General features: G+C 44.1%; 3 protein-coding genes across 7 annotated transcripts; all 3 read right to left on the reverse strand.

Annotated features, from left to right (window-relative positions):
* Positions 1-5,223: 5,223 nt before the first annotated feature.
* Positions 5,224-8,722, reverse strand: ppp1r8a (protein phosphatase 1, regulatory subunit 8a). Of its 3 annotated transcripts, XM_062445959.1 has the most exons (7): positions 8,606-8,649; positions 8,040-8,100; positions 7,290-7,443; positions 6,860-7,077; positions 6,588-6,732; positions 6,396-6,460; positions 5,224-6,287 (listed from the first exon to the last, which is right to left on the reverse strand). In XM_062445959.1, the coding sequence occupies exons 1-7, from the start codon at positions 8,647-8,649 to the stop codon at positions 5,928-5,930; spliced, it is 1,047 nt and encodes a 348-aa protein (XP_062301943.1). In that variant the 3' UTR covers positions 5,224-5,927. The 3 variants fall into 3 exon arrangements, with proteins under 3 accessions (XP_062301943.1, XP_062301944.1, XP_062301942.1); XM_062445960.1 differs by lacking the exon at positions 8,040-8,100 and having other exon boundaries at positions 8,606-8,722; XM_062445958.1 differs by lacking the exon at positions 8,606-8,649 and having other exon boundaries at positions 8,040-8,597.
* Positions 8,723-8,830: 108 nt separating this feature from the next.
* Positions 8,831-10,988, reverse strand: LOC134006867 (replication protein A 32 kDa subunit-like). Of its 2 annotated transcripts, none has more exons than XM_062445962.1 (9): positions 10,866-10,988; positions 10,613-10,695; positions 10,349-10,450; positions 9,973-10,086; positions 9,768-9,842; positions 9,570-9,689; positions 9,349-9,477; positions 9,132-9,226; positions 8,831-9,026 (listed from the first exon to the last, which is right to left on the reverse strand). In XM_062445962.1, the coding sequence occupies exons 1-9, from the start codon at positions 10,876-10,878 to the stop codon at positions 9,005-9,007; spliced, it is 753 nt and encodes a 250-aa protein (XP_062301946.1). In that variant the 5' UTR covers positions 10,879-10,988; the 3' UTR covers positions 8,831-9,004. The 2 variants fall into 2 exon arrangements, with proteins under 2 accessions (XP_062301946.1, XP_062301945.1); XM_062445961.1 differs by having other exon boundaries at positions 8,831-9,055.
* A 2,413-nt stretch (positions 10,989-13,401) lies between these two features.
* On the reverse strand, positions 13,402-19,419 carry pdik1l (PDLIM1 interacting kinase 1 like). Of its 2 annotated transcripts, none has more exons than XM_062486962.1 (3): positions 19,165-19,419; positions 17,540-17,835; positions 13,402-14,904 (listed from the first exon to the last, which is right to left on the reverse strand). In XM_062486962.1, exons 2-3 carry the CDS (start codon positions 17,822-17,824, stop codon positions 14,164-14,166), a joined length of 1,026 nt encoding a protein of 341 aa, XP_062342946.1. In that variant the 5' UTR covers positions 17,825-17,835; positions 19,165-19,419; the 3' UTR covers positions 13,402-14,163. The 2 variants fall into 2 exon arrangements, with proteins under 2 accessions (XP_062342946.1, XP_062342947.1); XM_062486963.1 differs by lacking the exon at positions 19,165-19,419 and adding an exon at positions 17,998-18,144.
* Between the last annotated feature and the right edge of the window lie 426 nt (positions 19,420-19,845).

Genomic DNA, 19,845 nt, shown 5'->3' on the forward strand with positions numbered 1-19,845 from the left:
TTGTCACAGACAATGTGGACATTGAATTCAGCCATATTGTCTTGTATTCAATTTAGCTAAATATTGCTTTGAAAGACATGTATCTCACACATCTACAACAAATGTAGGTTTTCTACACACATGATGGAAGAAATACGATGCGCTGGCTATATGAAGCGTCATCTTATCTACAAAGCATGAGTTAAAAAGAGCCAGATCTAGTTCTGGCACTTCTTGTGTGGTAATCCCCTCAGAATGAAACATTACTGTTCCTATTATGACTAAACAGCTAGACATCTAATGTGGGTACCTGGCTTCCTGTTTCCCTAAACTGATAATCATGACATGCCTGGTGTCTGCAGCTGGATTTGAACCTATGACCTTACACTTAACAATACACCGTCTCCACCCATTAGATATCCTCTGTGTTGGAAAATGCTGCTTTCAGTTACTGTATTAAAAAACTAAGCCGTTTCTCCTGTGGCAAGCGTTGTTAGATTTGGCCCAAGTTTAAACAGCTGTAATTCAGTCATATTTTGACATATCAAAGTGAAATTGTGCATGGTACTTCGGAGTGATGTCATCTTGAAGCCGATTAGGTTTGAAAAATCCCCCATGACATTTGATTTATTGACACAAAGATATTGAGGTAATGTGGACATTTACATAAATACACCTATCTCATCCTACCGGAGGAACTCTAATAATTGGAATACAATCAAAAACAATAGTTTTCCTCCTACCAGAGAAACCCTTCCATTCCTCACTCAAATATGTCCTTCTCAACGTTTTTGGAAAGGAAAAGAAAAGCTACAGTGTTCTCTTCATTTTTCCAGGGTTGTAATATCAAAAGAATGACCAGTGTACAGAAGGCTGACATTTTGTCCAGATATAGTATCAAATGAATGCCTGTGTACAGAAGGCTGACTTTATGTCCAGATATAGTATCAAATGAATGGCCGTGTACAGTAGGCTGACTTTTTGTCCAGATATACAGCTCTGGACTCCATAGTTGATGTGTTGAATATAACTGATTATAATTTCATTTATAGTAGTAGTAGGTAGACTAATGGGCCAGACAATTTAACTATTGGAGGCAATGCTATTTCAATTCAATTAGGTTATACTGTCAACCCTTTGAAAAAGTAATTGGCTTGCAGCTTCATGTCAGGCCATTCTCTGTAGGATTGTTCTCTCTCAGCAGAGAAGGGAGAGGCAGTTGTGAATGTCACACTCAATTGGTGCCGGATTGCCGGTCGGTGGACCACGCACGCCTATCCAGTCACCACGGGAGGGGGATATTGCACACTTCCTTTTTATTGGCACCAGCAACACAATCCGATCTGCATCACCCTGGTTTGATTATGCATGAGTATCCACATCTTTTCCACCCTGAAATCTGAGTCACATTGGCCCCCTCCCCATTTTATTCATCTAGAAGAACAAGTGCTTTCTAACGTTGTGTTTTGGGTTGTAATTTTAGGTGAAAAATCCCCTGCTGGTGAAGTTAGGCTGAGCAACAGGCTTTCAGCTGGTTGTCAATGACGACCCAAACATATCCTCAAATGCTCTCTAGTGGAATGCTTTCCTCCTGACTAATACATATCTAATATATGACTAATATATCTCAAGACAAGGGGGGCTGCGATAGCCTACAGAGAGAGAGAGAGAGAGAGAGAGAGAGAGAGAGAGAGAGAGAGAGAGAGAGAGAGAGAGAGAGAGAGAGAGAGAGAGAGAGGAAAGGTATGGAGTGCAAGAGAGAAAGGGGGGAAAGAGGAGGGAGAGAGAATTCGAGAAAAGTGGAGACATGCTGTAAATAAGAACAAACGGAGGGAAAATGCAAACCACATGGCACTGCGGTTCCGAGGGGAGATTTTTTATGCACCGCAGTGAAGTTGTAACAGGAATGCGGTGTTACTCCTATCCTATGGAATGAAAACACCAACTCTGTGCCAGCCCAACGGATGTCATGTTCTGGTGTGGCCTAGTCATCTCATCAACACCAGAGCTGGCCCTGAGCCTTTGACAGACATATACTGTAATTATGAAAGTCTGAAAGTCCCTACAGCACAAAGAGGTCCACCTCTCCCATTAGGTAATGCCAGCCGAATACAGTGTTCCCAGTCTCATCTCCTCCAGGCCTGATTATTAAATCTAGCTGTAGATAATGATGATCCCATGAAGTATTGAAACTCCATGAGAAGATCACTCATGTTTTAGACAGAAAGCCTGGCCTAAAGGCCATGCCCGTGTTGTTCCTGTAGGTCTAATATAGTGTCTCGTCAAACAAGCCTGCAGTGAGTTTGAGGACAAGCACTCAGTTGATAATGATTGCGTTTTCAACTTTATGTATCAGCCAGCCAGCCACCCAGGGTTATTGATGTGGTTTGGACTGGTGTGGAGCGCACTCCTTGACTTGCGGGCTCACCATCCTCAATGTTCCATACACTGATGGAATGCAACATACTGTATACTGCTGAATGATGGTTGACTGCTACAAACACTGGCATTTGTACAGCATGTTGCTACCCCATGACTGATTTACCATATACCCAACACACTCCTAAATAGCCATAATTTGGTTATGGAAAAAGATACAAAGTTGATATATGTATAATCATATACGTTTCAGTATACTGCTTTTTGTCTCTCCTCTGACTCCTTTTTGTCTCTCTCTCTCTCTCTCTCTCTCTCTCTCTCTCTCTCTCTCTCTCTCTCTCTCTCTCTCTCTCTCTCTCTCTCTCTCTCTCTCTCTCTCTCGGTTTTAGTAGACTTTCCAGAGACAACAAGCTGCATTTTACTCCCTGAGTACTGGCAGTACTTGCTGCCTTATCTTATATATCCTTGCATCCACTCCTCTGCTCTTTACAGGTCAAAACTACAACACTGAACTATGTCTGCCCACCAGTCCTGTGATAAATCCAAAAGGGGTATTGATAACAGTTAAAGAATCCCCCTTCATCACAATGATGTGTTCAATGAATAGTCCCATCAGAGACAGAGACACACTTCCCTCTGCTAGACCTGACTTTAAGAGGTTTAGCTAACGGGATCCGACACCTCCCGTTAATCCTATTTCGGATTGCACCCTCAACCGTGAAATCCACTCACAAGGGAAGGAATACACCGAGATGCAGTGCAGAGGTGCTGCGAAGATAATCTTCCCCTGTCACTTTTTTCTGCACTGGATTTGAAGAAACAAAAAGGAAGTGGTTTAATTAAAAGCATGTTGATGAATGCAAGCGTGGGGTACGGACATACAACCCAGCTTACTTTGTAGACAATAAACAGAACCCCAATGACGTTGCAAGGCAACACCAAACACACAACAAAATGTTGAACGCATGTCCATGAACCTTGGCATTACCCAGGCTTCAGGAGACTCAAATATACCGATCTCAATCCTTATAAAACATCACAGCCATCATGAGTTCTCATGCTCTGAGTCAACCCCATTTTTATGGCTTTCTGACCTAACAGTGATCCCGTATTCAACATATTGGTCTGGACCACAGAGAGCACTTGGATTGACCACCACAACCAAGTCCACAGGGTGGAGTTTAGCACAAATGATGATGCCTCCCAGAGGCTTTAAAGAAGCTAGATGATGCTATGACAACGGAAATCTGAAGTAGGGATAGGGCTTTGGTGCAAGGTAGGGTGCGGTGGGGTGGGAAGGGAAGGGGTCAGACATCAGACAGTAGAATGTTGTGTGTGACAGGGTGGCAGGAGGGCGGAGGGTAGAGGAGTGTGTCACTGTCACCAGGTGCTTTCCCTCCTGTCGCCCCGCATCTGAGAGTTCTGCCTGGCTGCTCCCTCTGACACGCCACCACGTTGATCAAGGAGGACGGGCCTCCGACACCAACCCACCCCACCACCCCCCTTTCACTCAACTGTCACGTGAGGTCACCTGCCCTGCTCCAGTCTGCAAGGCCACTGTGGCTGAGCACGAACACTGCATACGTAAACACACCTTGTTGTGATGGGGACAACTGGAACTGCAGCTTACTGTTCGGTTAGATATTCCCTGAGAAATACCATTTCACTCTTGTTTACAAGTTGGCAGGCGATGTGGATACACTAGAAATAATATGACAGTCAATTTAATTCCTTTATAAATTCTATTATCTTGGTGGTCATGGGTTAACACTGGGGAGAGAAAATGGAGGAATAAAAAAAAAAAAAAAAAAACTTGGATTAGAGTGAAAAAATGAGGGAGTTCAGAGGGTCGTATATCATTAAGCAATTGAGAAAGTTAATTAGGCAGCTCTGATAATTATTGCCATGGCAACCTGAGCGCACTCATGCAGATTTGATTAACGAGGTGCCGTCTTTGTACACTGGCGAGACAGAGAAGCCTGCGAAGTACCACAGGGACTCCTACTGGCGAAAAAGGTGTACTGCAGGTTACATTCCCAATGCTTAAAGCTTTTTTGAACTTGATGAAAGCTCCAGTCTGAATTTGCTTCTCTACTTCCAAATGTAGAATATCAAAATTACAATCTTGACTCTTAGGCCTAATTCTACATAGCAATGAGAATGAATAAAAACAACCGCAATGAGATTCATTTCGACCTTAATGTTCACCTGGTAATAGCTTACTACAATTTCCAGCAGCTATTAAAACAAAAATTCGCAGGGTGGACGTAATTTGAGCAGATTTATGAGATAGATTTACAAAGTGTGTGTCATTGAAGGCAAGATGTTTGTAGAGTAAGCACAGCTCAAACAACAACACATTGCCCTCTGGTGGAATACACCTCCATGACTATAATGTTGGTTCATACTATTGACGTGAAATGGCTATAAACTCCTTTGGATATCGAGATACTAGGTGAGTGTAGAAATGGTTAGTAAATAACCAAGCTGTTTAGGGAACTCACACCTATTCCCAAATCTAACTCGGAAACGAGAAGGCTGAGAGAACAAAGCAATTTTGAAGGAACAATAGCATAAATGAAAATTCAGACGGTAAAATATGGGTTGAAACATATTTAGGGAGGAACTCATCACCTTGGGAAGTAACTGACACATTTGGCATGTGTTTAGAACCCACTATCAAATTCAGTTTGCTCCCATATCACTTAATTAGCACTGTCGAGAGCTTTCTTCGTCGATGCCATGGTTGGCAGTAAAACGGCAAAAGTGGAGACATGAAAGTGAAGAAGAGACTCAGCGGGAGATCTCCCCAGGGACAAGCTACTCCTCCGCCACTTCATCTAACACACAGCGAAGCGAAAAAGGTATGGATTACTGTTTATTATACAAATATCAAATAGATATGAATGCTAATAACCAGCCTGTCGTTTCAAACATCTTTCTCTTCTTGTCACACTCACACATAACTGACATTCATTACTGTTTTAACTGTCAAGCCCAAGTATAAAAATAGAAATAAACATTAACATTAACTGGCTCATAAATAATGTTTTCTTTTATTGAGTTGCTTTAAAGACAATTTGCACTCGCAGTTCATGGTCTTGTCTTAATATATTACTGCTATGTAAGCCTTGCAGTCTTTTTGATTCGGGCCTTTTGTATAACTGTGCAGGACCATGGGTCTGAGTGAAAATGGACCAGGAATATAAACACAGAATAATATCGTACATACAGTGAAAGGTCGGCAGAAGGACACAAAAAAGAATGCAGGGATCAAAACTGTAGAATTTCTTTCCTTTAGGAAAAGTATTAGTATTGATCCTACTCCAACTAGTACAATTATATACCGTCCAATGTAAAAAATAATTTAAATGATGTCAAGTCACCATGTTAAATAAGCAATAAAAAAATAAATGTTAAAGACAAACAAACAAAAGCAAACAATATATTATTCGTACAAATCTCCAAAACATTATGGTCACAGCTTAGTCAACAAGTCTTAAGGGTGTGTCCAAGTGCCCCTTATGTTACACATAATAGCCCCTCCCACTACACTGTCCAGGACGGGGCTATATCAGCAGAGATGGGGTGGGCTTCTTCCCAGGCCACGCTTCCTTGGCATATTTCTTCTTGCGCGGCTCGTTTAGAGGTTCAGCTGTGTAAGGTCCTGGTGCAGGGATGGGGTTGAGAGTGACAAGAGGCTGTGCCGAGGTAGGGGTCAGGTCCACCTCCGGGGCAGGGTTAGGGAAGGGCAGGGGGAGGCCCCCCAAAATGGTGGTTCCTCCCTGGGCTCCAGCTGGGTGGGTCACGGCCTCATGACTGGTGGGTGGAAGATCTCCATATAGACCCCCACTGAAGGGGAAGTTCTGCACTCTTCGTGCCACAGTGTCATCCAGGCTCAAAGCAGCATGCCCCTCCATCTTCCTTTTCTGTGGATGTGAGAATTTGACAAGAAACAAACACCATAAGACGCTTCATCACTTGCCTTTACGATCCTGAAGAGATTACAAAACTGAAGAGATTGAATCAATGATGACCTTGATGGGGACAACAGCGGTCTGGATCATGTTCCTGAAGCGCCCTACTGACGGGTCGACATCCTCTGTAAGGTCAGGGAAACAAGAGGAAGTGAATGTGACTACACCAAAAAACAAGTGTAGGCAAGAGAACAGCAGAATTTGGAAATGCATGAAGATTGTGTGTGTGTGTGTGTGTGCGTGCACAAGCACCTGGGTTGATGACCTCCTCTTCTTCACTGAAGGACACCCGGGAGCTTCTCCTCTTCCTCTTGGGTCTCTGGATGTCCAGGTTGCCCTCCTCGATAGTGAGAGTAGAGATGCGCTTGTTGTGGGCTGTGTTAAACTCTGTCAGGTTCTGTCTCAGGAACACATGTACAGCATAGGCACTGTTCAAATCAGCTCCATACAGGGAAGTCATCAATTAACGCCAAACATCAGGTTTCCTAATTCATGAAGAAAATGAGTCGCTCTCCAATGCACACCTCCAGTTCGGTTTCCTCCTCAGGCAGTCCCAGCAAGCCTTTCAGCTCCTCATCCTCGCCAGCCTTGGCCTCCCCTGGCACGGTACTGGCCTGGGTCTGGGGCTTCTCTCTCAAGGTGTAGACACGCGTGGATGCCCCAAATGACATGGTGGAGTCGATGGGTACCTGCTGGGGCTTGTGGGGCTCCAGACGGATGCGTCCTAGAAAGGTCCCATGAGCTGAGCAATGACAAAGACTGTCTTCAGTTCAGCTTTCAGTTGAATAGCCCATGCCTGGCATCTAATAGGACTGACAGGGCAAAAGCTACAAATACATTTGTATTTGGCCTCTAAATAAAGCACAACTTGTTAATACAGTTCATAAAACAAATACAATAACACAGACCTCACAGACGCTTTTATTCTGTCAGTGAGTTTAACTATTGACTCACTGCTGTTGAGGTCGATAAGGAAGACCCTCTTGAGGTGCCTGTGGTAGACTAGCGCTGAGTGGACTCGAGAACAAGACTGGTGGTCTATCGTGAAGTCACACATGTCCGGGTTTCTTCCAAACAGGTAGTATTTCTTCTCATCAATGATTAGCTTCTGAAGAGGGATGTAATAAACAAAGCACCATGTTCATAATAGCCTTATGACATTTAGTCATTTAGCAGACGCTCTTATCCAGAGCGACTTTACAGTAAGTACAGGGACATTCCCCCGAGGCAAGTAGGGTGAAGTGCCTTGCCCATGGACACAACGTCATTTGGCACAGCTGGGAATCGAACTGGCAACCTTCTGATTACTAGCCCGATTCCCTAACCGCTCAGCCACCTGACTCCCTTATATGATATTGGGGAGTAAGACATCTAACTAGGGGAAGATGCGGGGTAGTTCCTGCCATCTTTGGAATGCGAGAGCTCACTGGGTTCAGGGGACACTGAGACTATCCCTCTCCATTTGTGTATATGGGTCAGAGAGGAGTTACCATGCATGGGTGCTGCATAGGAGGTGGATGACGTGAGGTAAAACTGTGAACAAGCCCCATCCCCTCCATCTCCCCTCCTCATCCAAACCCAGGATGCATTAATATTAATTTTAAAAGGCTACTCTAACCATCATAGATCTATGTGTAGATAAGCTCTGCCCACCTATGGGGGCTGGTTCATATACTCATTTCCAGAGGGTCATCATGCCCTTACCTCCACCAGTTTGTCTCCCTTCACCACATCCAGATGAAGTCCTGGAGGAGGTTTCCCTGCCCTGATTAAACACACATGATTAAACCAGCAAGGCTGTAATGCCTGTGCCATATTGCTCAGTTTATCAAGGTATATGTGCCTTGGGAGGAGATAAACCCATCTGCCAAGAACGCACAGGAGTTGCCGACTGAAGAGTGAAGCTGGGAGTCACGTATGGGTGTAAGAGCAGGGCTAATGCATTCAGAAATATTAACAGGTTGGCATGCAGCTATCTTACGACAAAGGGAATAGAGATCTTTATTCAGCTTGGAGAGATTGGGACGGAATACCAATGCTAACTTTGGGTGGCCAGCTCTCAATCATGCTGTATTCACTTCCAGAATACACCGTAGCTAGCTAGCTTTGACTGATCAGGTTTCGCTAGCATATGGCTAGAAGGTATACATCGAACAGCTTTTGGCAATGTTTTATTTTTTGCCAACAGCATGAAGCTACCGATTCACACCATAATGCATGCTTTAGATATGTCAATGTCAAAAATACTCATGAGACGCCACAGAGCTTACCATGACGGGCAGTCAAAAGTAGGTGTGTTTGTGCTTGCTGCCATCTTTCAGTAACTACTACTGAATGCTGGGAGATTGAGGAATCCAAGGAAATTCTATGCAATCTGGGAGTCGTAGTTTTCTATCCTTTTTTTTTTTTACATTGGCTAAAGTGTTAATTAACCTCTTAATCACTGTCTTTTGTAAAACGGACCATGGGCATTATAGAAAAAGAACAGGAGACACTTGATGATTCAGCTTCTTTCATTGCATAACAATTATAAATCAGGAATCAAAACATCATAAGTGACCTTACAACTTAAATATAATACAAAATAAAATAAGTATTCTGATATGTCATGCGTAATTTCTTCTTCATTACTTCAGCCACTGTTTTCTATGGCCTTGAAGTGCTCCTCATCAATAGTAGAGAATACGTGACCTTCGTTCAGCAGAAACTTCAAAGCAAGCCTGTATTGAGGATAAAGCATTTTGAGTCTGAGTCACTAGCATAGAGAGAGAAAGGAGATGGAGTTGGAGCAAATACCTGATAACGCTCATGCTAAGGTACCCAAGTCTCCTCGAAAGGTCCTGTAAACTGATGCCTTCACGGGCTACGCAGCACTTTACCATGTTCAAAACCTTTTCAGGACACAAGTTCATACTTAGTACTTAGTGACACACTGAAACTTAAATTACTACAAAAAATTATATCCATAAAATCAGTCAGCTGGGGTCAGTTTAACATTTCCAATCACAGCGACCTGGTTCTGACGGGTGGTTAAGCCACATGTCTCTGTGTGGGCAGCAGAGTGTCCTCCAACCAAGCTGCGCTGGTTCACCCCAGACACAGCATAGTCAGCACTGGAATTCAGCTTATCACCCACCCGGTTCTAGAAATGGAACCAAAAATGTAACTTGGGGAAAATGTCACAGAAGCCGTGAGGAAATATAGCGGATATAGGAATAAACCATGAAGCCTCACCACATGATAAGCGATGCCTCCGAGTTGCATGTGGGCATGCACTACCTCCATCATGTGGGAAGTGATCTGATTCATGTCTTGAAGACGACGTATATTAGAGGCTACTAAAGACCTCCGACCCTAATTCACACATTTAAGGACATCTTTTAGGAGGACAACTAGAGTGTACATTTCCTCTCACCAACTGAGAACATCTACCTGAAAGGTACGTAGGGTTCCTGAGACTTTCACATATGTTCCTGGAAGAACCATTGCCTCCTCCACATATGGGTTCTTAAGAGATCAATAAATGGGGACAGAGTAAACCAACTCAAGGTTAAAAAGGTGTAATTTACTTATGTCCATGCCTTTTAATTGAGAATTCAGGAGAACATGTTAAGACTCTCCTTGGTCAATAACTGACCTCAGTGTCTGCCCACAGCTTTACATTCATAGGTGGCCCAGACATGTCATCCATTGAGTATAAGATGCTGGTGTTAGAAGAAAGAGTTCTCCTTATGATACCCACCAGAGATACCTGCTCAGAAGGTAACACACTATATAAAGCATTGTTTAAATAGCTATATCATCAAGACATAGCTGGCTACAAGAGGGTAGAAACAGAACAAAAATCCAGCCAGATCTAATTAGTTCTTAGAAAGTATAAAGAGGGACAGAGAGACCTTGATGTTTGATAGAACTCGATAAGAACAGCTCCCGCTCTCTCCACTGTCTGCACACAAAGTTGAGCTAAATTCTAATTCACTTAATGTCTATGCTACAAATGGGACAGACTGTACCTGGTTAATTTCAGTGTCTCCAATTGTAAAGACATTGTTGGATTCCGAGGCTGACAAGAGCTGAGACACTGTGCACGGCAGAATCTGAAGGGCAGCCCGGCTCTGTGAAAAGATCCATGACAAGCAGGTCACATTTACATGTACAAAAACCCCAACCCATGTTCCGAAAGGAACCATGGCTTTATAAAAAGGTTTCCTAAAATCCAAAGGAAATGTCATAATACCATAGCTGCTGGGAGAAGTAACTTGATGGAACTCACACACCTTTGTGTTCACCCTGGTTTGAAAGCAGGTGAAACCACCTTGGGACTGGTTGTACCCATGTCCCTTTCCAGAGTAGCTGTAACCTTTTGGAAGACAAGTTCATTGTAGGATGTGACACTGCATGCTACAACTAGAATGGCCTGTCCAGCATAGAAGTACTATTGCTGAAGAATTGTACAACATTTCACTTTTGCAAAAAACAACTTCACCCGGTATCATATAATACTAATTTGAATACTAATTTAAAACTCACTGTTGTTCAACATTTTAACTGCTTTGAAACTGGATCAACAATCCAATCCAAGTTGGATGTCAACCATCAATGAAGGATATTCACCGTGTTTAATTGGTATTTTCAGTACCATGCACCAGGTGAGTTTATTCTCACTAATTAGCCTTTCCATTTATGGGCTGCAGTTTGCTTCTGATGTTTTGTTCCTTTTTAAACAAAAGGTAGTCAGAACTCTAATACAGTCATGTTTTATCATACCCCCCAAAAAGCCAGCAATCATACAATGAAAGACAGCATTTTTTTTTTCCATAAATGGCATTTAATCTCTTCAAAACGTCTTACAATGGCATACAAGGAAAACTTCCTAGTAAAAAGTTTGAGCCCTAGTGCACCTGTTTGCAAGTCCCTTCATTGTTGTATATATTTCAAAGGAGTTGTTTGTAATTGTTACATCCTGTTTTTAATTGTTACATCCTGTTTGCAATCCTGTTGATTTCCTAGGGTTTCAAAATGGAGAGACGATTGAGTTGATCACGGCTGTGTACACGATCTCATTACTGAAAATCACAACAGGCCAGTAAAAACATACATTTTCCATCACTAGCACAAAAGTGCAGTCTTCAACTGTAAATATCACACTTTTGAAAACAAAATGTAAGAATTAACTGTTGTAAAAATCAACCCTACCACAGCAATATACAACTCAAAACGTAAGACTTATCCAACAAACATCCCAATGTCCACAAACTTTGTTTAACCCAGGTGACTCATATACAGTATTTACAAATGTGCAAAATAAATTTGATAAACACAAAATGGTAACACAGATGGTAACATTTCTTGATACCTAGGTCTGCGCATATTTTAGCTAATGTCAATTTTTTTTAAGGGAGGCAAGATGTCGGCTTAAGGTTCCAGCTTCCCTGCCAACAGAGGGGGAAGCGGTCTGGCCTCAGACGTTTCCTCAACAGCTCCTCACCGCTGCAGATATGGGTGACCTACTTTGGAGGCCAAACTTTGCTGCTCATACTGAGGCATGTGACTGACAGCACATTTTTATACCACAGCAACATTGTCTAAAGTACTGGCAAAATAAATGTATGTTCGTGCATTTAATACTGATGCTAGGAGGTATTGATAATTTTACCAAAAGCTCTGCTGGGGATCCTTGAAAAAGGATATAACTTTAGCCCAATTTATACTAATGAGTGAAAAACTGGTGAGCACCAAGGCTGCAAAGCCACTACTGTTGGAAGAAAAAAATTCAATAGAATTCATTATGATAAATGTGGAGGAAATTTAGATAAGGCTAAATGACTTACATCCTGGCATGAACGACACAAATAACATTTTGTCATTTTGACTTTTTTTAATTACCTGGTGTTGCAAATGAATGCTGCAGACAGGTCAGATTCAAACTTTTGCCTGGTGTTCTGGAACGTCGAACCATCTTAGGACTTGATGCAGGTTTTCACAAGGCCTGTAGAAGTGCACAAATTATGACCTGAATGGCAATTGAGGGTCCCAAGAGTGATCCTCTGCCAACTACTGCAACAACTTAATAGGCTTAGTATCAGTCTGTCGAAGGTGTGGAGAAAGGGATTACTGGTAGGATCCTGAGCTGCAAGAAAACTGACAGTGAGAAGAGATCAAGGAAAACACTATGCTATTATTTGCCAAAAACCAAAGATCCCCGGGTTCATGGAGGATTGTGTGTGCTGGTGTCTCTTCCACTCCCCTTGTCTCTGAAGGTGAGAGGCATCGCATTCAGGAAGTAAGACTGTCTGTTGACAGCATCTTCTCTGCGTAAACACTTTTTGGGGTTATCACACTGGATACACCTTTCCTACGTGTCTTATTATGATAATTGGGCAACTATGGAAAATGTAAATAAAGTGTTTTTTTTTCTTTCAAGTGTTGCCACTGAAGTTTTATCTTTACCCTCTCCCTCACACAGTCCTCTCTCACACTGACCTTCAGTTTTGAAAATTCAAGTCATTGCTATGATGATCCAAAGCAGCACGCTCTTCGACTAAACAGCTATGTTCAGGGCAAGACAGGGATGTCTTTATGTGTTACGAATAAGCAGCTGGTTGCCTGGCATTTTTAAGTTATGCTTTAAAAAAAAGTTACACTTAATTACATTCCAAACTAGGGTGGAAAAAAATATTTTTGATTGGGCCAATAGTGTAAATTTTGGGTGAACTTGTTAGGGTTGAACTGCTATTTAATGCTTTACTGCCTCAAATCCCTTGATGCCAGAACTAAGGACAAGAAGAAAAGATCAGCAACAACCACCTGGCTGCTCAGTCACTGGTTGCTAACCCCACCCCTCCATGCTACCCCACCCCTCCATGCTACCCCACCCCTCCATGCTAAACAATTCAAGATAAAGCTGATCTGCAGGTTCCTGGTAAGGGGTTTTCAGTTATGTTTAACAACAGAAGAAACAAGGGGTACCTTAAAAAACAGTTTAGTATGGATGTTTGTCCACAAATGTCAGCTAATTGTCATTTTTACCTGAGCATTGAAAATCATGAATACGGGTACATCATGGTAGAATCAGCTTTTTTTAACACAAACAGGACAATTCCGACATTCAATGTAGTTTTGATCAGACACAGTGTTCTGCACTCACCAATTCAATTTGTCTTGTAGTTCTCTATATAAGAAACCAAAAGGAAGGTTTACCAGTGTCTGTGTAATGATAGGAGGAGACACAGCCTTGAAACAGGATACTGGACAACAAAACACCTGGTAATCCTACACAGTTTACGATCATAGAGGTGGCTTGTGTATTATTGGCCTTGGGAGCCTAAATACGGGATGACATTACAGAAAGTCGTCTCCTTGTCTCACATATTGCATCTTGAGTTTAGCACCGAGTTTGAGGTGGAATATGCAGACAAACAACCATACACAGAGAAAAGAGGGGCCAGATGACGACTACAAAAAAGTGCTCCGGCATAATTTTTTGTTGTTGTTTAACCAAATGGAACCTGAGGTTTTGGAGACCAAAAGCTGGAGGGGGGAGCCAAGATGGAAGTCTGAGAAAGTCATACCTGCAGAGACAGCTAGCGTATGTGCTCATGAACAGCTTTGCTATTACTGAATGCAAACCAACACACCAACCACCTCCAAGGGGTAAAAGTCACATTGCAAAGAACGACCACATTATACATTTGTTCCCTTTCCAAAAAGTTCCCATTGAGTGGCCACTTGAGCCCATAGTGGCTTTTAAGTATGTGCTTGACCGTTACACGACCATATCGCGTTGCCTTGGGTTAGGGCCATCACGCGTTGCCTTGGGTTAGGGCCATCACGTGTCCCAGTCCAGCTCCCTGCAGGCGATCCGGACCAGCCTGAGCTCCAGTTCGAAGGCGTCGGGCCGCTCCTGCGGGTTGGCCGAAAGCATCTCTCTGATGAGCTGCTTCATGCCGGCGTTCATGCTCTTCTTCCTGGCTGGGATGAGCAGCTCCATCTTGGGGTTCTCCAGCAGCGCCTCTCCCAGGGGGACGATCTCCTCCCCCTGCTGCACATAGCTGCCCAGCAGCTCCTTCTGGGTCTCCACGTCCACGAAGGTGATGCGCTCCACCATGGCCCAGATGATGACGCCCAGGGCGAAGATGTCTGCTTTGGCCGTGTAGTGGCCCTCCCACACTTCCGGCGCCATGTAGAAGTCCGTGCCACAGGCCGTCGACAGGAAGCATTTGTTGACGCTGGCCGGCTCCTCGGGGTTGAGGCCCGAGGTAGAGCACACCTTGCTCAAGCCAAAGTCTGCTACTTTGAGGGTGGGCTCAGGGGAGCCGGCCGCCGTGCAGCCCTGGGAGATGAGGATGTTGTCGGGCTTGAGGTCGCGGTGGATGATCTGGTTGCGGTGCAGGAAGGCCAGGGCGCTCCCCAGCTGGAGCATGAAGCTGGTGTTGGTCTTCCTGCTGGGCTTGCGGGACAGCAGGTAGGCGTTCATGTCTCCACCATCACAGAAGTCCATGACGAACCACAGGTAGTAGGCACAGCAGGGGTCAAAGGTGATCTCGCCTTTCAGAGATGTCTCCACCAACTAAGAAAACCACAAACACAAAAAAGAAATGTGTAAACATTTATCTTGGAACGAGAGCCGAGGATTTGCAGGCTTTAAAAATGTGAGAAATGTGATAAAAGGACTGTCAACGTTGAACCAAACCACGCTCAAAGAGGAAATTGAAAAGAGTCAATTCTGTCAACAGCAAGCCAACAATACACTCTGTTCTGACACGCTCTCTGATGGTTGCTATTGAAATTCAGGTCCCTTACTGGAAGACAGAAAAACAATGTTAGGTCTAGAGAGAGTACCTGACATCTATATGAAAATGTAATTTGATTAACTCACACACTCAAGCAGTTATGATTATTCATAAACATAAATGGGAAAAGGCTGTTGTTACTAGCTTATTCCCAGAAAAGGGAGAAGGATGCTTTGAGAGACATGTCAGTCTGGTTTTGTTTTTTTGTTTTTTTATCCCCCCATTTCTTTAATTTTTCTTTAATACAAGTTCATCTTTAAAGCCTTCAGATAAAGGAAGGAATACATTTCATCTCCCCAGAACATCCTCTGACAGCTGACCAGACAATAGGAAAAACTAACAGTGTGTCTGTCTTTATCTTAAATGCTAAACAGCTCCCAGACAGCAGATTATGTGGAAGACAGATATGATGTTTACATGTTAATCAAAGAAGAACAACAGGCTCACAGACTGGTTTAAATAATCACAATCATTTTTCACTTAACACTGCCAGCTTTCCGGAGATGAATTATTACAGTTCTCAGTGAAATAAAAATCTAATTGCACTTGAGTGCTCTACAGCTGTGAAGAGCCAACAATTTCCTGGTTCCTTCTGGTTCTAAAAAGCCTCCATCCTATCGGATAAGGGTTAGGTTTGAATAACACGTCACAACATTTCTGGGTAGAAAATGTCACTGCCATTTCAGAGCCATATTATATACAAATGGGTTACAAATTGTTTGACTGGCAACTGAATAACCCCCACCACCAAAACCTCATACAACAGAAAAATCCCCCAATAGCCACATTCAGATAATGCTCTCCTATTATCATTTGTTTTCTCTGAGTGCACACTGGAACATTACCGAAAAGAAGAAGAAAACCAAATTGTGGCTGGGATAAAGGGTTTCTGGGAAAGCATCCAAACCCAGCGCTGTGGAGAGCTTAACGAGCTGTCGGACAATGGCCCACGTGTTGTTGGCAGGCTATAATCGAGCCTGGCCAGGCCCTTTAACCGCTCAGTCAGCCAGCAGGGAGGCACAGGGACCTGACAGGCTGGAGACAGGTTGACGGTGGGTGGGGAGGAAGGGGAGGGGGGGGCTTAACGTTGCTGCACTATAACACACACACATGTGCATGCTAAAGCAGGGTCAGGCAGATAGGCATGGACCAAAGAAGATTATTACCGAGAAAGATAAACAGGAAACAGAGCGTGAGAGACAGAGTACAGACAGCAAAAATGCCAGAGAGAGAAAGGTGAAGGGCTCCTTCTGCACAGCCCAATGCTGCTTCCTGCACAACACCTCATTACCAGCCACACTCACACCACAATGTACAGAAGCCAATCTGCAGAAGCCAGACTAAATGAGCATTGAAATACTTAGATAAAGGGTCACACTGTGGGGCATCTGCTGGGCTGACTGACAGACAATCATGCTGAATCCATAAACCTTCCAAAACAACACCAGCTGAGAGCGCCAGGCTTAACACATTGCTCTCCATGGATACTGATGCAGTAGCCAATGTGCAAGATCATCATCTGCCACAGTAAACAAAAGCAAAGCGACCATATGAAGACCTGCTAGGGCACAAAGAGGACAACTAAACCCAGCAGGGCTTTTCTAAACTTCTGTCACCGGGTGGAACTTAAATGCAACAACAAATGGAGCAATTTAGAGTGAAGACCACATCCTGTCATGATTCGTTTCCCTCAGACCACTCCATACTTCCTGTTGAGCTGCCAAGGCCTGAGCATCTGCGAGACAGAGTCCTGAGATACAGACTGTTGCCAGAAAAGCTCTGGCTTTGCGATCTACCCCGGCTCAACTATGTGGGCGTGTTCTTTTAGGTTGCAATGACAACTCTTACCAGGATAAGTACACAGGGGTATTACAAGAACAATAAACTCAATCATCAGAGTTTAAAGTGATTTGACTCACAGAAAACAAAGAATACAATGCGTACCTGTGACCAACCTTTTTTCAACAGAGACCATTCTCACCACCCCAAATCTCACCCCATCACCCTCGCCCCCCCCCCACCACCCCAAATCTCACCCCATCACCCTCGCCCCCCCCCCCACCACCCCAAATCTCACCCCATCACCCTCGCCCCCCCCCCACCACCCCAAATCTCACCCCATCACCCTCGCCCCCCCCACCCCAAATCTCACCCCATCACCCTCGCCCCTCCCCCCACCCCAAATCTCACCCCATCACCCTCACCCCCCCCCCCCCACCACCCCAAATCTCACCCCATCACCCTCCCCCCACCACCCAAATCTCACCCCATCACCCCCCCCCCCACCACCCCAAATCTCACCCCATCACCCTCGCCCCCCCCCCCCACCCCAAATATCACCCCATCACCCTCACCCCCCCCCCACCACCCCAAATCTCACCCCATCACCCTCCCCCCCCCACCTGTTCCTACCTCCAGGTAGAGTGGAGAGCTGGAGCCATGGCTCATCCTTTGGGCTAGCTCGTCCCTCTGCAGCACACACTCCTCCAGGTGGATGACATTGGGGTGCTGGCTCTGGATGCTGCTCAGGGCCCAGAACTCACGGAGGGCCAGCTCCACGTTCTCCGGGGAGTGGCAGCGGATCTTCTTGACGGCCACGCGGGCGCCGGTGCGTTTTACCGCCGCCTCATACACCACACCGTAGCTGCCGCGGCCCACCTCCTGGATCAGCTCGTACTTCGGCTGGCTGCTCACCATCCTCTTCCTCACTGTTGGGAAACAAAGACAAAAGGGGTTTGATCAACAAGTGATGGGCAACTTTTGAACTTAATGAGAAATCTGAGGTTAGGATAAGGATACATTTATCGGGGGGAAAGGCAACCAACAGTTTTTGATGGTTTGTACTGCATGGAAATGGTCTGGAAAGTCACATTATACACAGGTAGCCTCTTCTCAAATTGTCACCGAAGCCACAAATATGTAGGAATTCTCTGGCCAAATGAACACATCTGTTAATCAGGTCATCCTCTACTTTCAATCCTTCTCATGTGTAGCTACCATCAATTAGTATCTCCCACCTGGCGCTGCATAAGGACAGGTCGTCAAGTCACGAAACATCAGACTATCAATGTAGGCCAGCAGAGCAGGGTTTTATTGACTCACTTCAAAAACACTTCTATGTTAAATGATTAGAAATCAATTACTTAAATCTCAAACGGATATGGTTCACTGATTTCTATCTTCCTGTCCTCGGACGTATCATAAAGAGATTATAATAGAAGTTTTATTTTATTTTAATTAGCGAAATTTTTTTATGTACTACCCTAGCACATTAAAAAGAGACAATTGGTTACTGTACAAGACAATACATCCCAGTTTAAGATGTCCCCAAGTGTCCACATTTAAAGTTGGGGGTTGGCAGCAGTATGCTAGCTGTCACACATGTAAACAAACTGACAAGCAGACTCTAGCTAGCCGCTACCGCTGACAGGAATTTGAGGCAACTTGACAGCTGCTGGCTGTCATGTATGGACGAATAACTTAAATATCCCTTCATTTCATGGAATAACTTCTCACATATTCATATATAACGTGATCAATATAATACTAATAACATTACCTGGCAAGCTAAAAAACCGAATCAAAACATGTCGCAATAGCTAACTTTCTAACAAGCTAGCAAACAAGGAAGAGAAAGGTGTTTGAAGGCCATAAACACTTTCCATTTGGTGCTAGTTGGCTAGCGGGCTAGCTCGCTAGCTTGATGGCCTGATAACTCACCAGCACAAGCATGCATGTCAATGGCAAGCTCCTTGCTAGCTACGTACATGGTAGGTGGCCAATTAGTAGTATTTCTAGACAGTTGCTCAAACGTTAGCTAGCCACAACATCCCGTGTTCAAGCAAGGCTTGTTCGAACCGTCGTACGGACAATCGACTTTATTGTCCTCGGACCGCGCAGTGACAACAACCCAAGCATTTCTACATGCAGCCAGCCAGTCTCTCACCAGCGCGCACACACCTGCTCACAAGACGCAGCCAAGGGGACAATATAACTGAAGACAAGAAAACAAAGAGACAGACAAGTTTCATATTTACCTTTCGTATATTGTCTTTTAAGGATTCATGTGCCACCTCCCTCACTTTCCCTGGCAGCCATTAGCTGGCTACATTATCTGCTACACACACAGCCATCACACACACACACACACACACACACGCTCTCGCGCAGCCCCTGTCCAGAATGTGAGCGTGCAGCAGCTTCGAGACCGCGAATCTGCTCGAACAGTTTCACCCACCAGCGCGCACACGGATCTCTCTCCCGTTCTGACTGTGACTGTGTGTAGTGTGCTGGAGTTTAGTGGTCCACTTCGGGAAATACTGCCCTCACTGAACTTAACCCTTGAACAAGTTCTGTCGGCCACGATAAAAACAGAAAGCTACGATGTAATTAGTTCCTATAAAATGTAACCTTCAGTCGGTTGTTCCAAGTCTGCATTGGTTTTAAATATATTTAGGGCCAAGCATATGTTACATGCCCCAGCATGGCAACAAAGATAAACACTATTTGAGGTGTTACTTGGGCATTAATCTATTCTGGTAAGTACAGATAATCAGCACGTTTTGGTTTATTTATTTATTTTATAAAAAGGAAATATCAAATGACCATAATATCACATTGTCTGTAAAAAGTTCCATTAAATTAAACACATGTGGTTTCTTACTCAGAATATTCACAATACAAACACAAACAAACCTACAAATGACTGAGAAAACCAT

This window comes from Osmerus eperlanus, chromosome 20 (genome assembly GCF_963692335.1).
Source record: "Osmerus eperlanus chromosome 20, fOsmEpe2.1, whole genome shotgun sequence".
Classification (NCBI taxonomy): Eukaryota; Metazoa; Chordata; class Actinopteri; order Osmeriformes; family Osmeridae; genus Osmerus; species Osmerus eperlanus.